Source organism: Chiloscyllium plagiosum, unplaced genomic scaffold, assembly GCF_037043375.1.
Source record: "Chiloscyllium plagiosum isolate Xiang-an unplaced genomic scaffold, Cpla_swu_hap1 HiC_scaffold_1, whole genome shotgun sequence".
NCBI lineage: Eukaryota > Metazoa > Chordata > Chondrichthyes > Orectolobiformes > Hemiscylliidae > Chiloscyllium > Chiloscyllium plagiosum.
The window spans coordinates 147314742-147332977 of record NW_028270139.1 but is presented as its reverse complement, the minus strand read 5'-3'; the positions used below and the strand labels follow the sequence as shown (position 1 = coordinate 147332977).

The 18236-nt window shown below is 39.5% G+C and overlaps 1 protein-coding gene across 2 annotated transcripts in view; it reads right to left on the bottom strand.

The window, feature by feature from the left end:
- Positions 1-18236, bottom strand: part of ctnna2 (catenin (cadherin-associated protein), alpha 2) — a 1293121-nt gene that overhangs the window by 243867 nt on the left and 1031018 nt on the right. For both annotated transcript variants that reach the window (XM_087995417.1, XM_087995450.1), the window contains one exon: positions 13072-13223. In XM_087995417.1, the coding sequence (XP_087851543.1) occupies positions 13072-13223 (152 nt within the window). The remainder of the gene's footprint in view (positions 1-13071; positions 13224-18236) is intronic.

Genomic DNA, 18236 nt, shown 5'->3' with positions numbered 1-18236 from the left:
GTAAGATCAAAGATCAAACCCTTTTTTCCCATGCCAACATGTGGATATGGGATCAATATCCCAAACGCTCCTAAATTCCAAACCATGTCTCTCACCTATACCTGTGGCCCTTACAGGCCCTCTGCCAACTTACGGCTGGTCCAGTTTCATTTCCCTGTAAAGAACAATGAGCCATAGAGCAAAAATTCATTGTATGGATCAGCTGAGAGAAACAAAAGCCTCATTCACAAATACTTCTTTGTAAAATGCCTGCTGCACGTATAACATCAAGGTATTGAAAAGCAGAAGGATTCTGCTTTTACGAACAGTTTGACAAAAAAGAACACAACAAGGAAACTTTATCGGATTAATCCACTTAATGACGTCAATCAAGCCAGGTCAACTGTTCACTCTTAAATGGCAAAATAGTACTCCATATGATGATAAACCTTTTATGATGGGCTGTCAATAAATCATGCAAATGAGGCTGTCCACTTTAACTCAGAGTTCTCACATCCACCATCATGTTCTCTATATTGTTGCCCTACTTCTAAGCTATTCCAAAAGACTAATATTTTCTTTGCCTTTTCAAGTATTTATCTAATTCCCTTCTAAAAGTTACAATTGAATCTGTTTCTATCATCCTTTCAAGCAGTGCATTTCAAATCATAATAATCTTATTGATAAAATCATTGTTTCCTTTGATTTCTATGCTCTCAAATGCCATTCGACATGATTTTCTTCCTCCTTCAGCATTCATAAATTGGAATTAAGGGTCATTACACCGAGGTCTATGTCAACTGCGTCTTTTCTGATCTTATACAGCCTCATAAGTGTCAAACATGAGTACAGTTCTAAGCAGTGAATATGCTTTAATTTATCTGCACTTCTCTTCCGTTCCTTTCAACCATACTTGTATCCTATTAACATGGTCTCTCAATTAAAAATAAAGCTGGCAATTTACTACTTATTATGCTGCTGAGAAGACAATCATTGCAGAAAAAAGAAAATCGATTGAACAGACCATTAAAACTTATGTGTATATTTTGTTTTCAAGAAATTGTGGAACCTGCTTGAGAAGTAGTGAATATCCACACTGCCATTCTTTGGAAACAGCAATTAAAATATCAATATAAATTAAATTTGCTAATTAGAATTAGTATTTTGACAGAGTATGTGACAGAATGATTTGCATTTTTCACTGCCAGTTTTAATCCTTCTAGACATCACAAAGGAAGAAATTACAGCTGATTTCACAAACTACAGCTACATCAATGAAGAGATTAAACAGAAAATAACTTGAGAATTTCGGTCCATTTACTGTCCATTTAAAACAAAACCCTGTGCTTTAGTGATCTCCCAATAAATTATGATTAAAACATATTTTATTGTTGTAACTCTATTCAAGCTGATAGTTTGCCCTGTGCTCTGAAGGTTACGAATGCAGTCGTTATAGTCTACTTGTTCAGTGTTAATTTAAAATTATATCCTTTCAGGGCAGCTTGTAATCTAATTACTTTTAAACTGAGAAACACAAAATTAAGCATTTTTTCATTAACAACTTGCATTTGGTGGAACTGGAACATTATTCATTATATAATCAGACATAATTGAGAGAAACATTTCACTGACATTGATAGTGAGATATCATTTAAAGAATGCTGCTTATAAGTAAGTCTTTAGTAAACTTCATGACTATTTTACAATACATAACTTACATTAAAAAAAAATAGCAATCTGAAACAGTTCATGTCCAAATGGAGCAAGACCTGGACAACAATTCTGCAGTGATTAACTCACTGCCTATCTTTGCAAAGCCCGTCCATCAGTGAAAACATCAGGAATGTGATGGAATACTCTCTATTTGCCTGGATGAATGTAGCTGCAACAACATTCCAGAAGATTGATGACATTCATGACAAAGCAACCACTTGACTCGCACATATTACGATGAAGGTCAGAATCCTAAGATACTCAGGACGTAGTTAATTTTTGACTCAAAAATGGATATTTAAAATAGGGCTGATACAACCAAACATGGTTACAGTTGCAAATGACTGGCTGTCTATGAGAGAGAGACCCACTGAATGTCAAACCTATGGAAGAGAAGTGAACTTCAAACAACAGCCCTTCAAAGTGGGGAAGGGGCAAATCAAAACAAAACATATTGTGTCAAAAGTCAAGCAACATCAGGTTATAGTCCAACAGGTTTATTTGAAGTTGCAAGCTTTCAGAGTGCTGCTCCTTCCTCAGGCATGGTATACCAAGCTTGCTATTTCAAATAAACCTGTTGGACTATAACCTGGTGTCGTCTGATTTTTGACCTTGTCCACCCCAATCCAACTCTGGCATCCCCACATCAAAGTGTATTGTGACCGTTGGTGACTACAAAGATAAATGGGGTTGTCCGAACACCTGGTTCAACAGCAAGCGTGAGCTGAAAATGTGTTGCTGGAAAAGCGCAGCAGGTCAGGCAGCATCCAAGGAGCAGGAGAATCGATGTTTCGGGCATGAGCCCTTCTTCAGGGCGTGTCAATTATGTCCTAAACTGCAGACACATGTTGCAATTGAAGGATTCACAACAAAACTGTTTAAGAAACTATTTTCAATTCAACGTAAGTGTGTTGGTGGGACTGAATGTATATTTTTTTACCAGCCTGGCTATAAGCAATAGTGTGCTGCGAAGGTTACAGTTGAACCTTGCCAACTTTATAGGTGCGCCATCGAGAGCATTCTGTCTGGATGTATCTCTACCTGGTATGGCAACTGTACCATTTAAGATCGGAGACGGTTACAGACAGTGGTGAGCTCGGCCCGGACAATCACAAAGGCCAAACTCACATCCATAGAATCCATCTACAGGGCAGCTGTCAAGGAAAGGCTGCCAGCATTCTCAAAGATCCATCCCACCCTGGCAATACTTTTCTACAATCTCTACCATTGGGGAGAAGGTACAGAAGCCTGAACACACGCACCAGCCAGTTTCGTAACAGTTTCTACCCTACTGTTGGTGGAATACTGAATGGACTCACAAACTCTTAACATTCACCTGTACCTGTGTTTTTGCTTTCGCCGCTGTTTACCAATTATTTATTTATCTATGCTACTTAACTGTGTAATCTGCCTGCATTGCTCGCATGACAAAGCTTTTCACTGTGCCTCCGTACACGTGACAATAAATTCAATTCATTTCAACCAGCTACGTCTATGTTGCAGGTAAAGACTTTTCTCACTTTGAATATTAGAGGCCAGGTAGCTAGCAGTCAAACAAAAGGGAAATGAGACACGAAAGGGAATGTTCTCACTGTGACTGCTGTAATTCTATTATGGTCAAAAGGAATCCAAATAAGAGAATCTCAACCAATCTGCAAACTAAGGATTGTGAAAATAAATTAGGGATGGGCAAGCAATACTGGCCTAGCTTATGATACCCACAATCCATGATAAATAAAAACAAAAGCAACATTATTATCACAACAAATAATACAACCTTTATAACTCATTCTTTCTGAAAAAAGAAAAGATTAAGTAAACATATTCTAAGACATAAAGAGCAATTTGTGGAGGATTTATTGATGTTCAATTTCTTTCAGGCTCAGAAATGTCAAATATTTTATTACCTGTTCATTTTAACTTGCTGTAATTGAGAAAACAATGATTGAAGTAATAATGTTATAAATCAACAAAATATATATTACATAAGGGGAGTTAAATAATCAGATACAGGTGGCCAATTGCAGGCTGGAATGAGGAATGGGCATGAGTTGGCAGATGTAATGATCCTCTGGAGCACTGCCAAATTCACAACTGATGTTCAGCAAATGCACCGATCCAGTCAATGTTACAACTGATAATAGTGTTCATCAACTCCATTGTTATACTGTTCATGGACCCCATGGTTATAACATTCATTCACCTTCCTGATCCATCAAGGCACAAACCATTTTCAGGTTCAGTGACTTGACTGCGAAGTGGAGCGGTAGTGGCAAAGGAAGGAGAAGGAAGGCTATACAGAGCTCCAAATTCCATTTTCCCATGCATCATGACCCACTGCAGGAAATGCTGTGGATCCAAAATGGGCTCCATGGTTATCTGAAGACTCATTGTGCACAACAAACATCATATTCCATTCCAAGAGCCACTGACAATGATGATGCTGTTCATCTATCCCATGGCCATTCCATTCATACATCTCATGGCTATACTGTACATCCATCCATTGGCTATAACTTAAATCCATTCCATGGCTATACTAATCAGCTGTCGCAAGGCCATTTTATTAGAGGGGAGTACAATTACACACTTAAAAGGCATTTGGACAGGTACATAAACAGAAAAGATTTACCGGATATGACTCAGATGCAGGAAAATGGGCCGAATTCAGTTAGGAAAACTGGTCGGCATGGACGAGTTGGACTAATGGGTCTGTTTCCAAGCTGTATTACTCTCTGTTCATGCACCCTATTGCTATAAAGTTCATCCATCCCATAGCTATATGGTTCATCCATCCCGTGCCAATACCATCTCTTGGAATAGGCAAAACAGAACAGAAAGTACAATTTGTGGCCTTTTAAAGGTATAAGGTGATAAAGGAGACAGAAGGGATACTTTTATTCATTGGGCAAGGTATTGAATAGAAAAGCAGTGATGTAATGCTGGAACTACATGATATACTGTTTGGGCCACAGCTGGAGATTTTTGCATAGTCTGGTCACCACATTACAGGATGAATATAATTGCATGAGAGAGAGTACAAAAAGGATTTACACGATGTTGAAAATTGTAGCAATGAGGAAAGATTGAATGGACTCAGCTTGTTTTCCACAGAACTGAGGTGACTTAATTCAGATTGGGACAACACATGGCTTTAAGATGTGTATTTTGTCCTGTTTTCTTTTCCGAAGAGAGGTTGAGACAGAGGATCCAATCAGTCTGTTCCAAGTCAATAAAGTAAAAAGCTTGTGAGGTGTTGTTCTTTTTAAATTGGAACAATAGAAGCAGTATAAATGGGTAGAGTCAGACTTACAGAATCAGGGATGTAGTTTAGCTTTCAGCAGTTGTTGGGGTTTGGAAGTTAGCTGTGGAAGTTGCCTGGGGAGACTGGGATGTAAGGAAAAATACTTTAACCCAGAATTCACTGTCCAGTTAGGTGAGGCAAAAACCCTCAACTCGTGGATCAGCACCCGAAGCACTTTAATCTGCAAGACTTTGGACCAAGTGCTGGAGCCAAGATGGACTGAATGGCCTTTTCTGTAATTGTTCTGGGTCCTATGGTTCAAATCAGCTGAGACATTCCAAAGTTACAAAGAATGTATCACAATCTCAGTTAACGAGCAACATAGCTCCTGTAATCAGAAACACCCACTTCCATTAGGATTTTGTCGCAGTCCCTGATTGAAGACTGTTGTGTCTTTATTCAGATCATGTCTCAGTAGCTTGTACCAGAGAGTAAAGAATCTGAGTGAAATAATAAAAAGATGGTTGTCTGATGTTCAGTTGTAGGTGAAGCTCAATCTGTTGCAGCTGAGCTTAAGATCGAAGACCTTATCTGCTTTTCTTTATATAAGCCCATAACCTTGCCACTGATTCAATTAGGGGAGAAAGTGAGGACTGCAGATGCTGGAGATCAGAGCTGAAAATGTGTTGCTGGAAAAGCGCAGCAGGTCAGGCAGCATCCAAGGAGCAATTATATCCCAGTCAGTGTCTAGACTGAACCAGACTGTTGGCAACGTCAGTGCCCTATCAGCCCTGAATGTGAGCTTCTGCTCCATAAGACGTAGGAGCAAAGCCAGGCCATTCAGCTCATCAAGACTGTCCCACATCAAGGCTGGTTTGATAATCCTCAACTCCACTGTCTTGCCCTTCCAGCCTCAACAGCCTTCTGCAGTAAAGAATTCCACAAATTTAGTACCCTCCTCATCTCTGTCTTAAATATGCAACCTCTTCTGCTGAGATTATGCCCTCTGGTCCAAGACTCACCCACAAGGGGAAATCTCTCTGCATCTGCTTGTCAAGTCCCTAAGAATCTTGTGTGTTTCAATAAGGTCACCTCTCATTCTTCTAAAATCTAATGAGTATAAGCTGAAACAACTCAACTTCTCCTCAGAAGACAGTTCCTCCATTCTTGGAATCAACCTAGTGAGCATTCTCTGAACTATCTCCAATGCCAGCATAGTTTTCCTTAAATAAGGGGCCCAAAACTGTTCACAGCATTCCAACTGTTGTCTGACCTGTGCCTTGTACAATAATAGCAAAACCTCCATTCTTTTATCCTCCTTTCTCTTTGAAATAAAGACCAATATTTATCTTCTCTGTTACTATTTAAGCTTGTATGCCAGCGTTTTGTAATTTATGCATTAGGACTGTCAAATCCCTCTGTGCCATAGCTGTCTACAGTCTTTCTCCATTTTAATAATATGCAGCTCCTCAATTCTTCTGGCCAATGTGCATAACCTTACATTTTCTTGTATTATATTTCATATGCATTATTTATGCCCACTCACTTAATCTGTCCATATTCCTTTGTGGACTCTTTCTGTCATCTTCACCACTTGCCTTCCCACCTCTAGGTGTATCGTTGTAAACCTGGCTATAGTACGTTTACTTGCCTCATGCAAGTCATTAATATATATTGTAAATAATTGTGGCCCAAGTACTGATTCCTGTAGCACTTCACTAGTTACAGGTTGTCATCCTGAAAATGCCTCCCTTAAACTAACTGTCTGTCTTCTATTAGTGAATCAATCCTTTATCCATACTATTATATGCAGGTTAGATGGATTAGCCATGGCAAATTGCCCTGCAGTGTCCTGGGATGTGCAAGTGAGGTGGGTTAACTGTGGTAAATATGGGGACAGGGTGGAGGGGTTGGTTCTGAGTGGGACTCAATGGGCCAAATGGCCTCTTTCTGCACTGAAACAGTTCCATGAATATACAACTCATAATACTAAGGGCTCTTATTAAGTAGCATAACCTTTGAAACCTTATTAAATATTGTCTGAAAACTCAAATATAGCAAACATTTATTAACCAGCACCTATAGGACCAGGACTGCACCATTTATCAAATATTCCAGTTGATCAAGAGGCTCACATAATCACTGTAAAAACACACAATAAAGTTAGAGAAATTTAATACAGGGGATACATAATCACTGTCATATCTTATGTATTGCATAAATCATTTAAATAATAATGCAACTTTGCCTTAAATAAAATGTACCAGCAGAAAGCCTTCTCCTTTACACCCTCAACTGACTATTCAGACATAGTGGAGATCGCGATCACACCATTAAGTTCCAGTATTTGAGGAATACATTTTTTGCCAGTTTATAAGATGCTGGTTAAAAGTTTGTTGTGCCTTAAATCCACTGCTTCCCCTTTATCAATCCTGCTTGTTACTTCCTCAAATAATTCTCATCAATTTGTATGCACTCCATGTGCACTTCGTCACAAAGACATTATCCTCCTCCATTTTAAACATTGGAGTTTAGAAGAACCAGGAGTCATCCTAATGAAACGTATAAGAATCTGAATGGGCTTGACAGGGTGGATGCTGAACAGTTTAAAAATAATGGGTCTCCCATTTATGGTGGAAACAGGGAAAAATGGTTGATTGTTGTGAATGTGTGGAATTCTCTTCCTGAGGGAGTTGGGAGTGGTGGAGACAGGGCTTTTGAAAATTTATGATCCTTAATTAGAATAAAATACAAAGGGTATCAAGGTCAGTAGGAAAATACAGTTGAGGCTACAAGCAGATCTGCCATGATCTTATCAAATGAAAGTCAATGATGGGCAAAATGGCTTATTCCTCTTTTTAATTTGCAGGCACATATTTCTATGTATTCCTACCTCAGTCCATTTGCAGCTGAAACATGCAGATTATAGTGTACTCATGTATCCCCTGCCCTTGTCCTTTTAAATTGCAGCAGTCGTGGATTGGAAAGTGTTGTCAAAGGATTCTTCATGAATTTCTACAGTACAAATTGTAGATGGTACACACTGCTTTTACTGTGCATCAGTGGTGGAGAGAGTGAATGCTTGAGAATGTGGTGCCAATTAATCAGGCATCTTTGCCCTAGATGGTTTCAAGTTTCTTGAGTGTTTTCAGAGCTGCACCTATCCAGGCAGGTGCGGAATATTCCATTAACTCCTGACTTGTGCTTTGCAGACGGTGGACAGGCACTTGGGAGTCAGAAGGTAAATTATCCGTTGCAGGATTCTCATCCTTCTTAAAGCCATAGTATTTACATGACTTCTGGTCAATGTAACCCCTGGATGTTGATATGGGAGAATTCAGCGATGATAATGTTATTGAATGTCAAGTTGCAATAGCTGGATTCTCTCTGGTTGGTGATGGTCATTGCCTGAAATTTGTGTGGCATGAATGTTAGTTGCCACTTGTCAGCCCAAGTCTGATATTGTCCAGGCCTTGCTGTATTTGGATATCAAACCCCTGTTTCAGAACATGAGGAGTTGTGAAGAAAGCTGAATTATGCAATCATGGGCAAACATCCCCACTCTGACCTTATACTGGAGGCAGGCCATTGACGAAGCAGCTGAAAATAGTTGGGCATTGAACACTACACTGAGGAATTCCTACAGAGGTGGATCATTGTTTAAAACCTATAGTTAAATATTTTAAGTGCATATTATAAAATGAAGAATGCTGTTCAGTATGTGATGAAGTTAAACTAATTAATATTTATCTTGTCAATGCCCTTTAAGTATTAACTTCAGTAAGATTATCTCTGAGTCTTTTCTCCTCCTGTGTAAACATTCCCGGTTTCTGCACCTGCTCCTCATAATTCAGCTGCCTAATCCTAGCTATTAATTTACTTGCTCTTCTCTGCACAATCTAGAATGTCTGGACTCCTTTGTCATAATACGATGACTAGGACTGTACAGCATTTGTGCCTTTTTAAAAGAATTATATTCCATTTTCTGTACTATACGCTTCAGGATTCTATTTGCTGTCTTTCATTCACCACAAGCTATTAAATCATTCTGCAACGTATCCATGAGCATACTCAAATCCTTTTGCTTAATACTGTTCAATGTTATTTATCCATTGTGTTATGTCCCAGTATATTTTGAATTTCAAACTTATTCTTTATTTCCTAAAATTAACCAAAAAAGGCTGAAAAAATAGTGTGCCTTAGGATCACCTGGCTTCTTTTGCAAATTGAAACCAGTCTCTTGTCTCAAAAGGGAACAGAAGTAACATTCCAGTCTTAAATAAAGGCAATATACTGAGGATATTGGAGTTCTGAACAAAAACAGAAAGTGCTGGAGAAGCTCAGCAGGTCTGACAGCATCTGTGGAGATAGAAAGAGTTACTGCTCTAAATTTAAAATGATTCTTCCAGACATTCTAGACTAATATGGTGTTGATGCCCTTTCTGAAACTAGCTCAAAAAGGTATAATCATATGTATCATCAATCATCAATCATATGTATCTTTTTTTCTAGAATTTCAAGGTGTGAAATTTATATGACCATAAGATATAGAAGCAATTTTGTAGATGACACCAAAATTGGTGGTGTTGTGGACAGCGAAGAAGGTTATGTCAGAATACAACAAGACCTTGGTGAGAAGGACTGACTGGCTGAGGAGTGGCAGATGGAGTTTAATCTATATAAATGTGAGTAAAGTCAGCATGTTCGATTACAGTTCAAATTTATTTTCTTCATATACTTTGAACAATGCTTTTATTAGTTATAAAAATGATAGAAGTAAAAGAATGGTTGTCAGATTGATAGTCAAAAATCATCCAATCAGGTATACAGAAACATATACCCAAGGAGCAGGAATAGGGCATTCAGACTCTCTAATCTCCTCTGTCATTTAATTAGATCACAGCTGATCCGGAGACAAACCAGTTATACTGGAACTTGAACATACTGGTTCGACTGGAACTCTATTTGAAGTTTACTAGACAAGTAGAAATAGTGAGTCTCATTCATCAGACTTACTGTTTGTTCATTCTGCCTGTAATCATAAATTCACATTTCTGCCTACCCCAATAACATTTCTGTCCCTGGCTTACCAAGAATCTATCTACTTCTACATTGAAAATGCTCAAGACTCTGCTTCTGCCAATTTTTTCAGGAAGAGGGTTCCAAAGTCTGTGTAAGAAAAAACTTCACTTTATCACTGTAAAAGTGATTATTAATTTTCTGACTGGTGCAGATAGATAGAAGATTGTGAAGTTGGCCATGTTGGGTGCTTAATGGCAAGAGTGTGGAAGCACACCATTGGTGGTCATTTTGTTATTCACTTGTTGGACATGGACATTGCTGGCTGGCCAGCATTTATTGCCCATACCTATTTTTCCTTAAGGAGTTGATGGTGAGCTGCCGATTTGAGCCACTGTAGTCCATGTGCTGCAGGTTGACCCACAATACCATTAGGGAGGGAATTCCAGGATTTTGGCCCACCCACAGTAGAGGAATGGCAGTATGTTTTCAAGTCAGGATGGTAAGCGGCTTGGAGTGTGATTATATCTCTGGAGAGAATTCCAGGGAAAGATGCTCAGTAGTTGCAGTGTGTACCATCTACAAGATGCACACCAGAAATTTACCAAAGATTCTTCGATAGCACTTTCCAAACCTATGACCACTGGAAGGATGAGGGCAACAGATACATGGGAACACTACTACCTGCAAATCTTCTCGACAAACCACTCACCATCCTGATTTGGAAATATATCACCTGTCCCTTAGCATCACTGGGAGCCCAAATTTGCTTCCTGACAGCATTGTGGCTCTAGCTACTGCACATGGACTGCATTGGTTCAAAAAGGCGGCTCAATACCATCTTCTCAAGGCCAACTAGGCATGGGCAATAAACGCTGGCCCAGGCAGTTACACATACCTCCCATGAGTGAATAAAAGTACAAAACTGTTTAGCCAGGGCGAGCCAATACTATGCTGAATGGGCACATTTGCTCCTCTGAACCTGCTCCCCCACTCAGTCTGCAGTCCCATTTTCCATGCATGATTCTGAACAGTCTCTGATGCTGTCTAGCAATGCATTCAATGGTGCAAACCATTCAAAAAAATAAAGAATAAGGAAACCCATAAATGTCACTCATCTAGTCATCTGTCAGCGCTATTTAACTCCACAAAAATTACAAAAAGAAGGAAGTACAAACTCATATTTGGCAATATTTGTTTTATTCGTTTATAGGATGGCTGTGTCACTAGCTGCGTCAACATTTATTTCCCAATCCCTAAACTAGCAAAGCGAGATTAAGAGTTAACTATATTGCCATGGAGCTGGAGTCACATGTATACCAGACCACACAAGTATGGCAGATACTCCTCCTTAAAGAATATTAGTGAATCAGATAAGCCTTCATGTCAATCAATGATAGAAAAATGGTCCCCATTATACAAGTTTTTAATTTCTAATTTTGTTTAAATTAAAATATCAGTATTTGCCATCATGGAATTCAAACCATACTCTGGATTAGCAGTCAAACTATGCCAACATCCCCCACGAAAGATATATTCTCAATTCAAAGGGGCATATGTTATGACGATATGGGGTGTACTGTATCTTTAAGAGAGTTAAAAGTAACAGGACTATCTGACAGAACCAAGTGTTCTGAAAAAAAGATACAATGTAACGTGCTCCAGCTACTTCGGTAGCTTGGGTAGCTGGTTGCCTGGAAATGACTAAACAGTTTGGAATTAGGCCAATCAGTTTAAATTATACACCAAAAAGTATCAAACTCCCATCCAGTTTGAATTTAGTATATTGACAATCTTAAAAGCCAATGACACAATCTGATGCTTTGGGGGAATAAGACCGGAGAAATTTGAACAGTTGAGAGGAGAACTGCCAAGCCTCAGCATGTAAAAAGACTACCTGAAAAATAGCTCTCTTAAAAGGTACCTTTTCGATCAGTAATCTGTGAAGCAGAAATCCCGAAGACGAAGAAAAGAAGACCAGGATTCAGAGAAAAACGAAAGCTGCCTGTTTTTGAGATAGGTTTTTTTTGTAAATCGTAATCGGGAGTTTTATCAGACCAGTATTATAGAAGGGAAGGTAACAGAAAGGAAGGAGTTGTAAATAGTTGTTAATTAATTATTTTCTGTTATACTTTAAGAAATAAAGTTGTTAATTTTTACTTTAACTAGTTCTTGGCCTATTGAATTTTCACAAATTACTGCACAGGATAAATCTTTTCAGTGTTATTGGTTTTGAATTAAGCAGCAGAGTTTACCCTGTGTCGTAATACATAATAAGATGGTCTGGCAAGTAAAATGGTGTAGTGCAGGTTCTATCAACACTGAATGTTGAAAAGTGACCACAAGAGATTTCTCTTCCATGGCTCTGATTTGCCAGGTTCATATTGCACTTTTTGAATACAGCAGGGGTGATGTGGCCAGGAGATACCTGCGATTTTTTTCTGTGTCTTCACCAATGTCATAGTCTACAAACTACTACCCTTCCAGTGCCTCAAGAACTAGTGGGCGGCACGGTGGCACAGTGGTTAGCACTCACAGCGCCAGAGACCCGGGTTCAATTCCCACCTCAGGCGACTCTCTGTGTGGAGTTTGCACGTTCTCCCCGTGTCTGTGTGGGTTTCCTCTGGGTGCTCCAGTTTCTTCCCACAATCCAAAAATGTGCAGGTTAGGTGAATTGGCCATGCTAAATTGCCCGTACTGTTAGGTGAAGGGGTAAATGTAGGGGAATGGGTCTGGGTGGGTTGAGCTTCGGTGGGTCGGTGTGGACTTGTGGGGCCGAAGAGCCTGTTTCCACACTGTAAGTAATCTAATCGAAATCAAGAATGTAAAGTCCCACACAAGACTATGATTCTCAAATATTCCTTTAGCTGGGAGTCAGTTTCACGAAAGACTGGTGAAAGTTTAAAAGGAGCTGTGCACTGTGGAAGCAGTTCATCAGTTAGAATGAATGATATCTAAAACAGAAAGTAGTCTGAAATATTAAGAAAATCAGCTCACAATTGCCACACTTGCTGTGACTTATATCTAAAATTATGTCTCCTTGTATTGGGTTTATAAAAAATCCTCCAGCCTTTCTGCTTAAAATTCTTTGTGAAGTAAACAGTTAGTATGCATACCCTTATCATCAGCACTGCTTTCCTTATGTCACGTACTCCATCGTAAACTAAGCGTGAAGCATCTATGAACTCATTCTCCTCGAAAGCCTGTGGGGGATTTGCACTCAATGCTTCAATTGCGACTTCCACTTGTTCAGCAAAACGAGGCATAACTGGATAGGAGAGAAAAAATACACAAGTAAAGCATTAGAGATTTGTTTTCTAGTCTTTGTTCCTGCCTTAAGGCCTAAGCACTCTTTTAAAGGGTACCCAAGCTTGTCTTATTGTCACAGAATGCAGTGAAGATTGGACGCTGATTAATTCTGCAGAATTCTGTTAAGTAAGTTAAAAAAAAGACTTCACTATAAATGGCTTTAGATGGAGAGAAAATAAAATAGCTGACTGCATAAAGGTTTGCTCAGTAAATAAAGCAGATGGTGGAATATTAAATATTCCTCTGCATTGCAAGTCATCAAAGTTTTAATATCAAATCAATTAAATTAAATGGAATTATTTGAGTGATGTGTTAATTTATTCTCCCTGTTCTTTTGTGCATGCGTGTTTATTTTACAGCTACAATTGAATCTATAAACTAGTGCATTCTTGCTTCACACTGTATATTTTTATTTATTCATATAGATTTAACATTTACAGACGATAGTAATTTCACTTCAGAGTCAAAAATTGATGATTCCAAGTTCCAGCGCATTGCAGAATTTAATGCTTCCACTGACACAAGCTGGGAAAGTGGAAAGAGGGGCTTGAAAGTGGGGCATGGAGACAGTGTTATCTTCCTGTCAACTCTATTATCCTTTTTACCTTTATTTTATCATATTATTCTTTCTGCCCAGAAGATATTCGAGGTTTTTAAGTGCCACTCAAGGGTCTCATCTCGTTATCATTCAACCCATGATGAATGTTGATCGTTCCAGGTGGATAAGCTGTTGGGTAAACCCTGGTGTGTATGCTTGTGACCTAATGCTAGGGTGGTGTGGAGGTCACATCCAATGGCCAATGGAGAAATTCACCAGTAGTGTGGGTGAAAACCCCTATCTGTGCTTGTGACTAATTGCCCTCCCTCCACCAACCCCATCAATGTATGTCCCTTACTGACTCAGGTGAATCTGCTATCTAGCTTTCCTGCAGGTTCTAGCAACAATCCTGCAGTCTGTTGCAGTACTGGCCTTCACCACTGCTTTCAGTGGTACTGTTGGTATTGAAGAGTTAGAATCATTGAGTCATAGAATCATACAGATGTATAGCATGGAAACAGACCCTTCCGTCCAACTCGTCCATGCCAACCAGATATCCCAATCATATCTCGTCCATTTGCTAGCACTTGGCCCATATCCCTCTAAATCATTCCTATTCATATACCCATCTAGATGCCTTTTAAATGTTGCAATTGTACTAGCCTCCACCACTTCCTCTAGCAGCTCATTCCATACACGCACCACCCTCTGCATGAAAACGTTGCCCCTTAGGTCCCTTTTATATCTTTCCCTTCTCACCCAAAACTTATGCCCTCTAGGTCTGGACTCCCCCCACCTCAGGGAAAAGACTTTGTCTATTTATCCTATCCATGCCCCACATGATTTTATAGACCTCACATAGCACTGGTTTTGGTCACATAGTTTTGGTCATTCACAGCTCCTAGTCTCCCTATAATCTCTCTATGCACTGTCATTATCACCTCTTTATTGCTACCTTTGCTTCTGGAGCCATGACTCACCTTCTCTCAGCTGAGTATAAATACCTCCCTATTTCTCCCTTTTTTTTAGCTTTGACAAAGGGTCAGTTAGACTCCAAATGTCAGCTCTTTTCTCTCCTTACAGATGCTGCCAGACCTGCTGAGATTTTCCAGCATTTTCTCTTTTGGTCTATAAGGTCACCCCTCAGCCTTTGACGCTCCAGGGAAAACAGCCCCAGCCTATTCAGCTTCTCCCAATAGCTCAAATCCTCCAACCCTGGCAACATCCTTGTAAATCTTTTCTGAACCATTTCAAGTTTCATGGCCTCCGATTATCTGGCACTTCTTCGAAGGTGGATATTTCATCTCAACATGGTAAGGCTACTGACACCTGTAAGATAAATTCCTGATTGGCATTAAATCAAGTTGGGTGGGTTTGGAATGAATGTGGCAAGTAGTAGCACTAGCTCTCCAGCGAGACAGGCCGTACATCAGGAACAGCAAATTCCCATGCAGATAGCCACATTAAATCGATTCAACCCCATGGACCTCTACCAGTTCTTTGTCACATTCTTCTGTTCTCCTCCTGTATTATTTCTCCCTTGAATTGTTTCTCTTGACTTAAGCCCACAATGTTGGCTTGCATTCCAATACAGCAATTACTGCACTGTCAGAAGTTCAAACATTTGGAAAAGACGTCAAACTCGGTTTTGGGTGATGCAACTAGACTTTGAGAAAGAACAACAAGTTCTCAATATGAACTGGTCATTCACCTCAATGGAATATCATTGCCTGCCAAACTGGTGGTATACTTACTATTGGATTTCAATAGGTGAAACTGTGTAGGTAAAATTTCTCTACGACTTCATAAAGCACTATATAGATACATTTTTTAAAAAATTCTTTGCATTATTTAGTGATCATTTTGTATACAGAGAATTTCTTGATCATGTTTGCATTCTGGGTACTGCAAAGCATATATAAAACTTACAATTCCTATCTGAGCTTGAACTGCACTCTCGGACAATGGTATAAGATCATAACATGTTGACGTACACACATACGCACACACATGCACTTACACTCTCTATCTCTCTCTCTCTCTCACACACACACACAATATCCTAATCAAACCACGCTCTCCACTCTAAACTAAGTCCCATGACACAGTACAGACATTCCAGGACACCAATCAGTGCATAGAGCTAGGAAGGCCTTATGACCAGTCTTCACGGCAACTTCCAAGCTGCAGGTCAGAGACCCGATGTCTTGAGGGCAGCTTTCAGTTTTTCTGCTTCAGTATAAGGTACAGTGATAGTATCTCTACCTTTGAACCTGGTGGATTAGTGTTCAACTTCCACCTGTTCTGAGACATAGCATTATAGGGTGTGATTTGTTGCCTTAAACTGATAGGTTCTCCATGTCAATTTAGAACCTACAACATTGCTCTGGGTTTGGACACCAGACTAGGGAAGGATTAGTGATCCAGAATAGGCTTTACAACAATTGTTACAAACTTGCTGTTACACTGATATTTTTTCAATTTAAATTTCATCATCTACTATAGTGGGCTTTGAATCCATATCCCCAAAACATTAGACTGGGTCTCTGGATTATCAGTCCAGTGATTTTAATACTCCCCCACCATAACTCCTCAATGAAGTTTGCGGTCCCACATTATCCAATGTACATCTAGTTCAATGTTTTCTATCCAATATCTAAGCTTCTGCTGTTGCATACAATATTATTGTGTTGAGTTATATTGCTTTCAGAGTTGCAAACAATAATGAACGAAGAGGATAGAACATAGAACATAGAACAATACAGCACAGAACAGGTCCTTCGGCCCACGATGTTGTGCTGAACATTTGTCCTAGCAAATAATGAAACCTGATGACCAAATACCATGTGCAGCCCAGAAGAAGCATACGTAATGGAATTTATTTACATAATAATCTGTAACTATATACCTTAAATATCCTTATATATCTTTTATATCTGTAAATATAGCTCTTAAACAGCCTGTATTAGGTTTTCAAGCAATCAATATTATATATGCTGTGTTGTTTCCTAATAACACAAGAAATACAACTAATATTCAATCAGAATGGATAGAGGACAATTATTTAATTGTGGAGAAAGTGCGGACTACAGGTGCTGGAGATCAGAGGCAAGAGTGTGGTGCTGGAAAACACAGTAGGTCAGGCAGCATCTGAGGAGCAGGAAAATCAAAGTTTCGGGCATAAGCCCTTCATTAGGAATGTAGGAGAATCGATGTTTTGGGCATAAGCTCTTCATCAGGAATGCATAGTTGTTTAATTATGGTGGAGCCAAATGCTGATTCAATAAAGCGACACCAAGACTCTCAACCTATCCAAGGTTCCCTCCACTTTGAGAGAGAAAGTTTGTCACAAAGGACAGTGCTACATCCTTCTAAAGGATTGCAAGTTTTCTGCATAACCCAAGAGCATTTAAATGGTCATATGTATGTAAGCTTTGCTGTAGCACCTCTTAAAACTAAATCTATATGGTAAGATGAAGGAGCAAAAGACAAAAGCTTCAGGAAAATTAATAGACATGTTATCATTTCAACAAACCCAATATCCATGTTAAGCCACAATAAATCTATAAATCAATATCCTAGGTGTTACCATTGACCAGAAATCGAACTGGAATAGCCATAGCCCACCTATGGCTACAGGTGCAGCTCATAGACTAAGAAACCTCAAGCAAGGAACTCACTTCCTGACCCCTCAAATCTGTGCATCATCTACAAGGCAGAAGTCAGGACTGTGATGGAATACTCCCACTCTGTCACTCTGTTGTATCAAATCACTATAAAGTCCAAAAAAGAAATTAAACTGGACTGATCATCTGGCATTGGGTGGCATGCTGGCTCAGTGATTAGCACTGTTGCCTCACAGTGCCAGTGACCCAGGTTCAATTCCAACTTCAGGCGACTGTCTGTATGGAGTTTGTACATTCTTGCTGTGCCTGCATGTGTTTCCTCCAGGCGCTCCGGTTTCCTCCCACAATCCAAAGGTGTGTAGTTTAGGTGGATGCTAAATTGCCCAAAGTGTCTGGTGGTGTGCAGGCCAGGTGTATTAACCATGGGAATTGCAGGGTTCTGGGGATAGGATGGGTTGGTGAGTCTGGATGGGGACTTGTTGAATAGCCTGTTTCCACACTGAAGGTATTGTATAATTCATTGAGTGAGTCACTGGAAATGACAGTGGCTAACCAATTCTGCAGACTCTACAGTGTCCTTCTCACCAACAACTTGTACGATAAGTGGGAGACCGTTCCAGCAGACTCGTCAAATAGAGTAAGGCACAGTCATACTCACAAAATCATACTTTACACACAATCTCCCAGATACCACCATCACTATACCTATATATATGTTATTCTGCTGACAGGACAGATCTATAAGAGGTGGCTGCAGACTGGTATACATTTGGAATTGAGTTGCCTTTTCAGTCCTTAACATTGACTC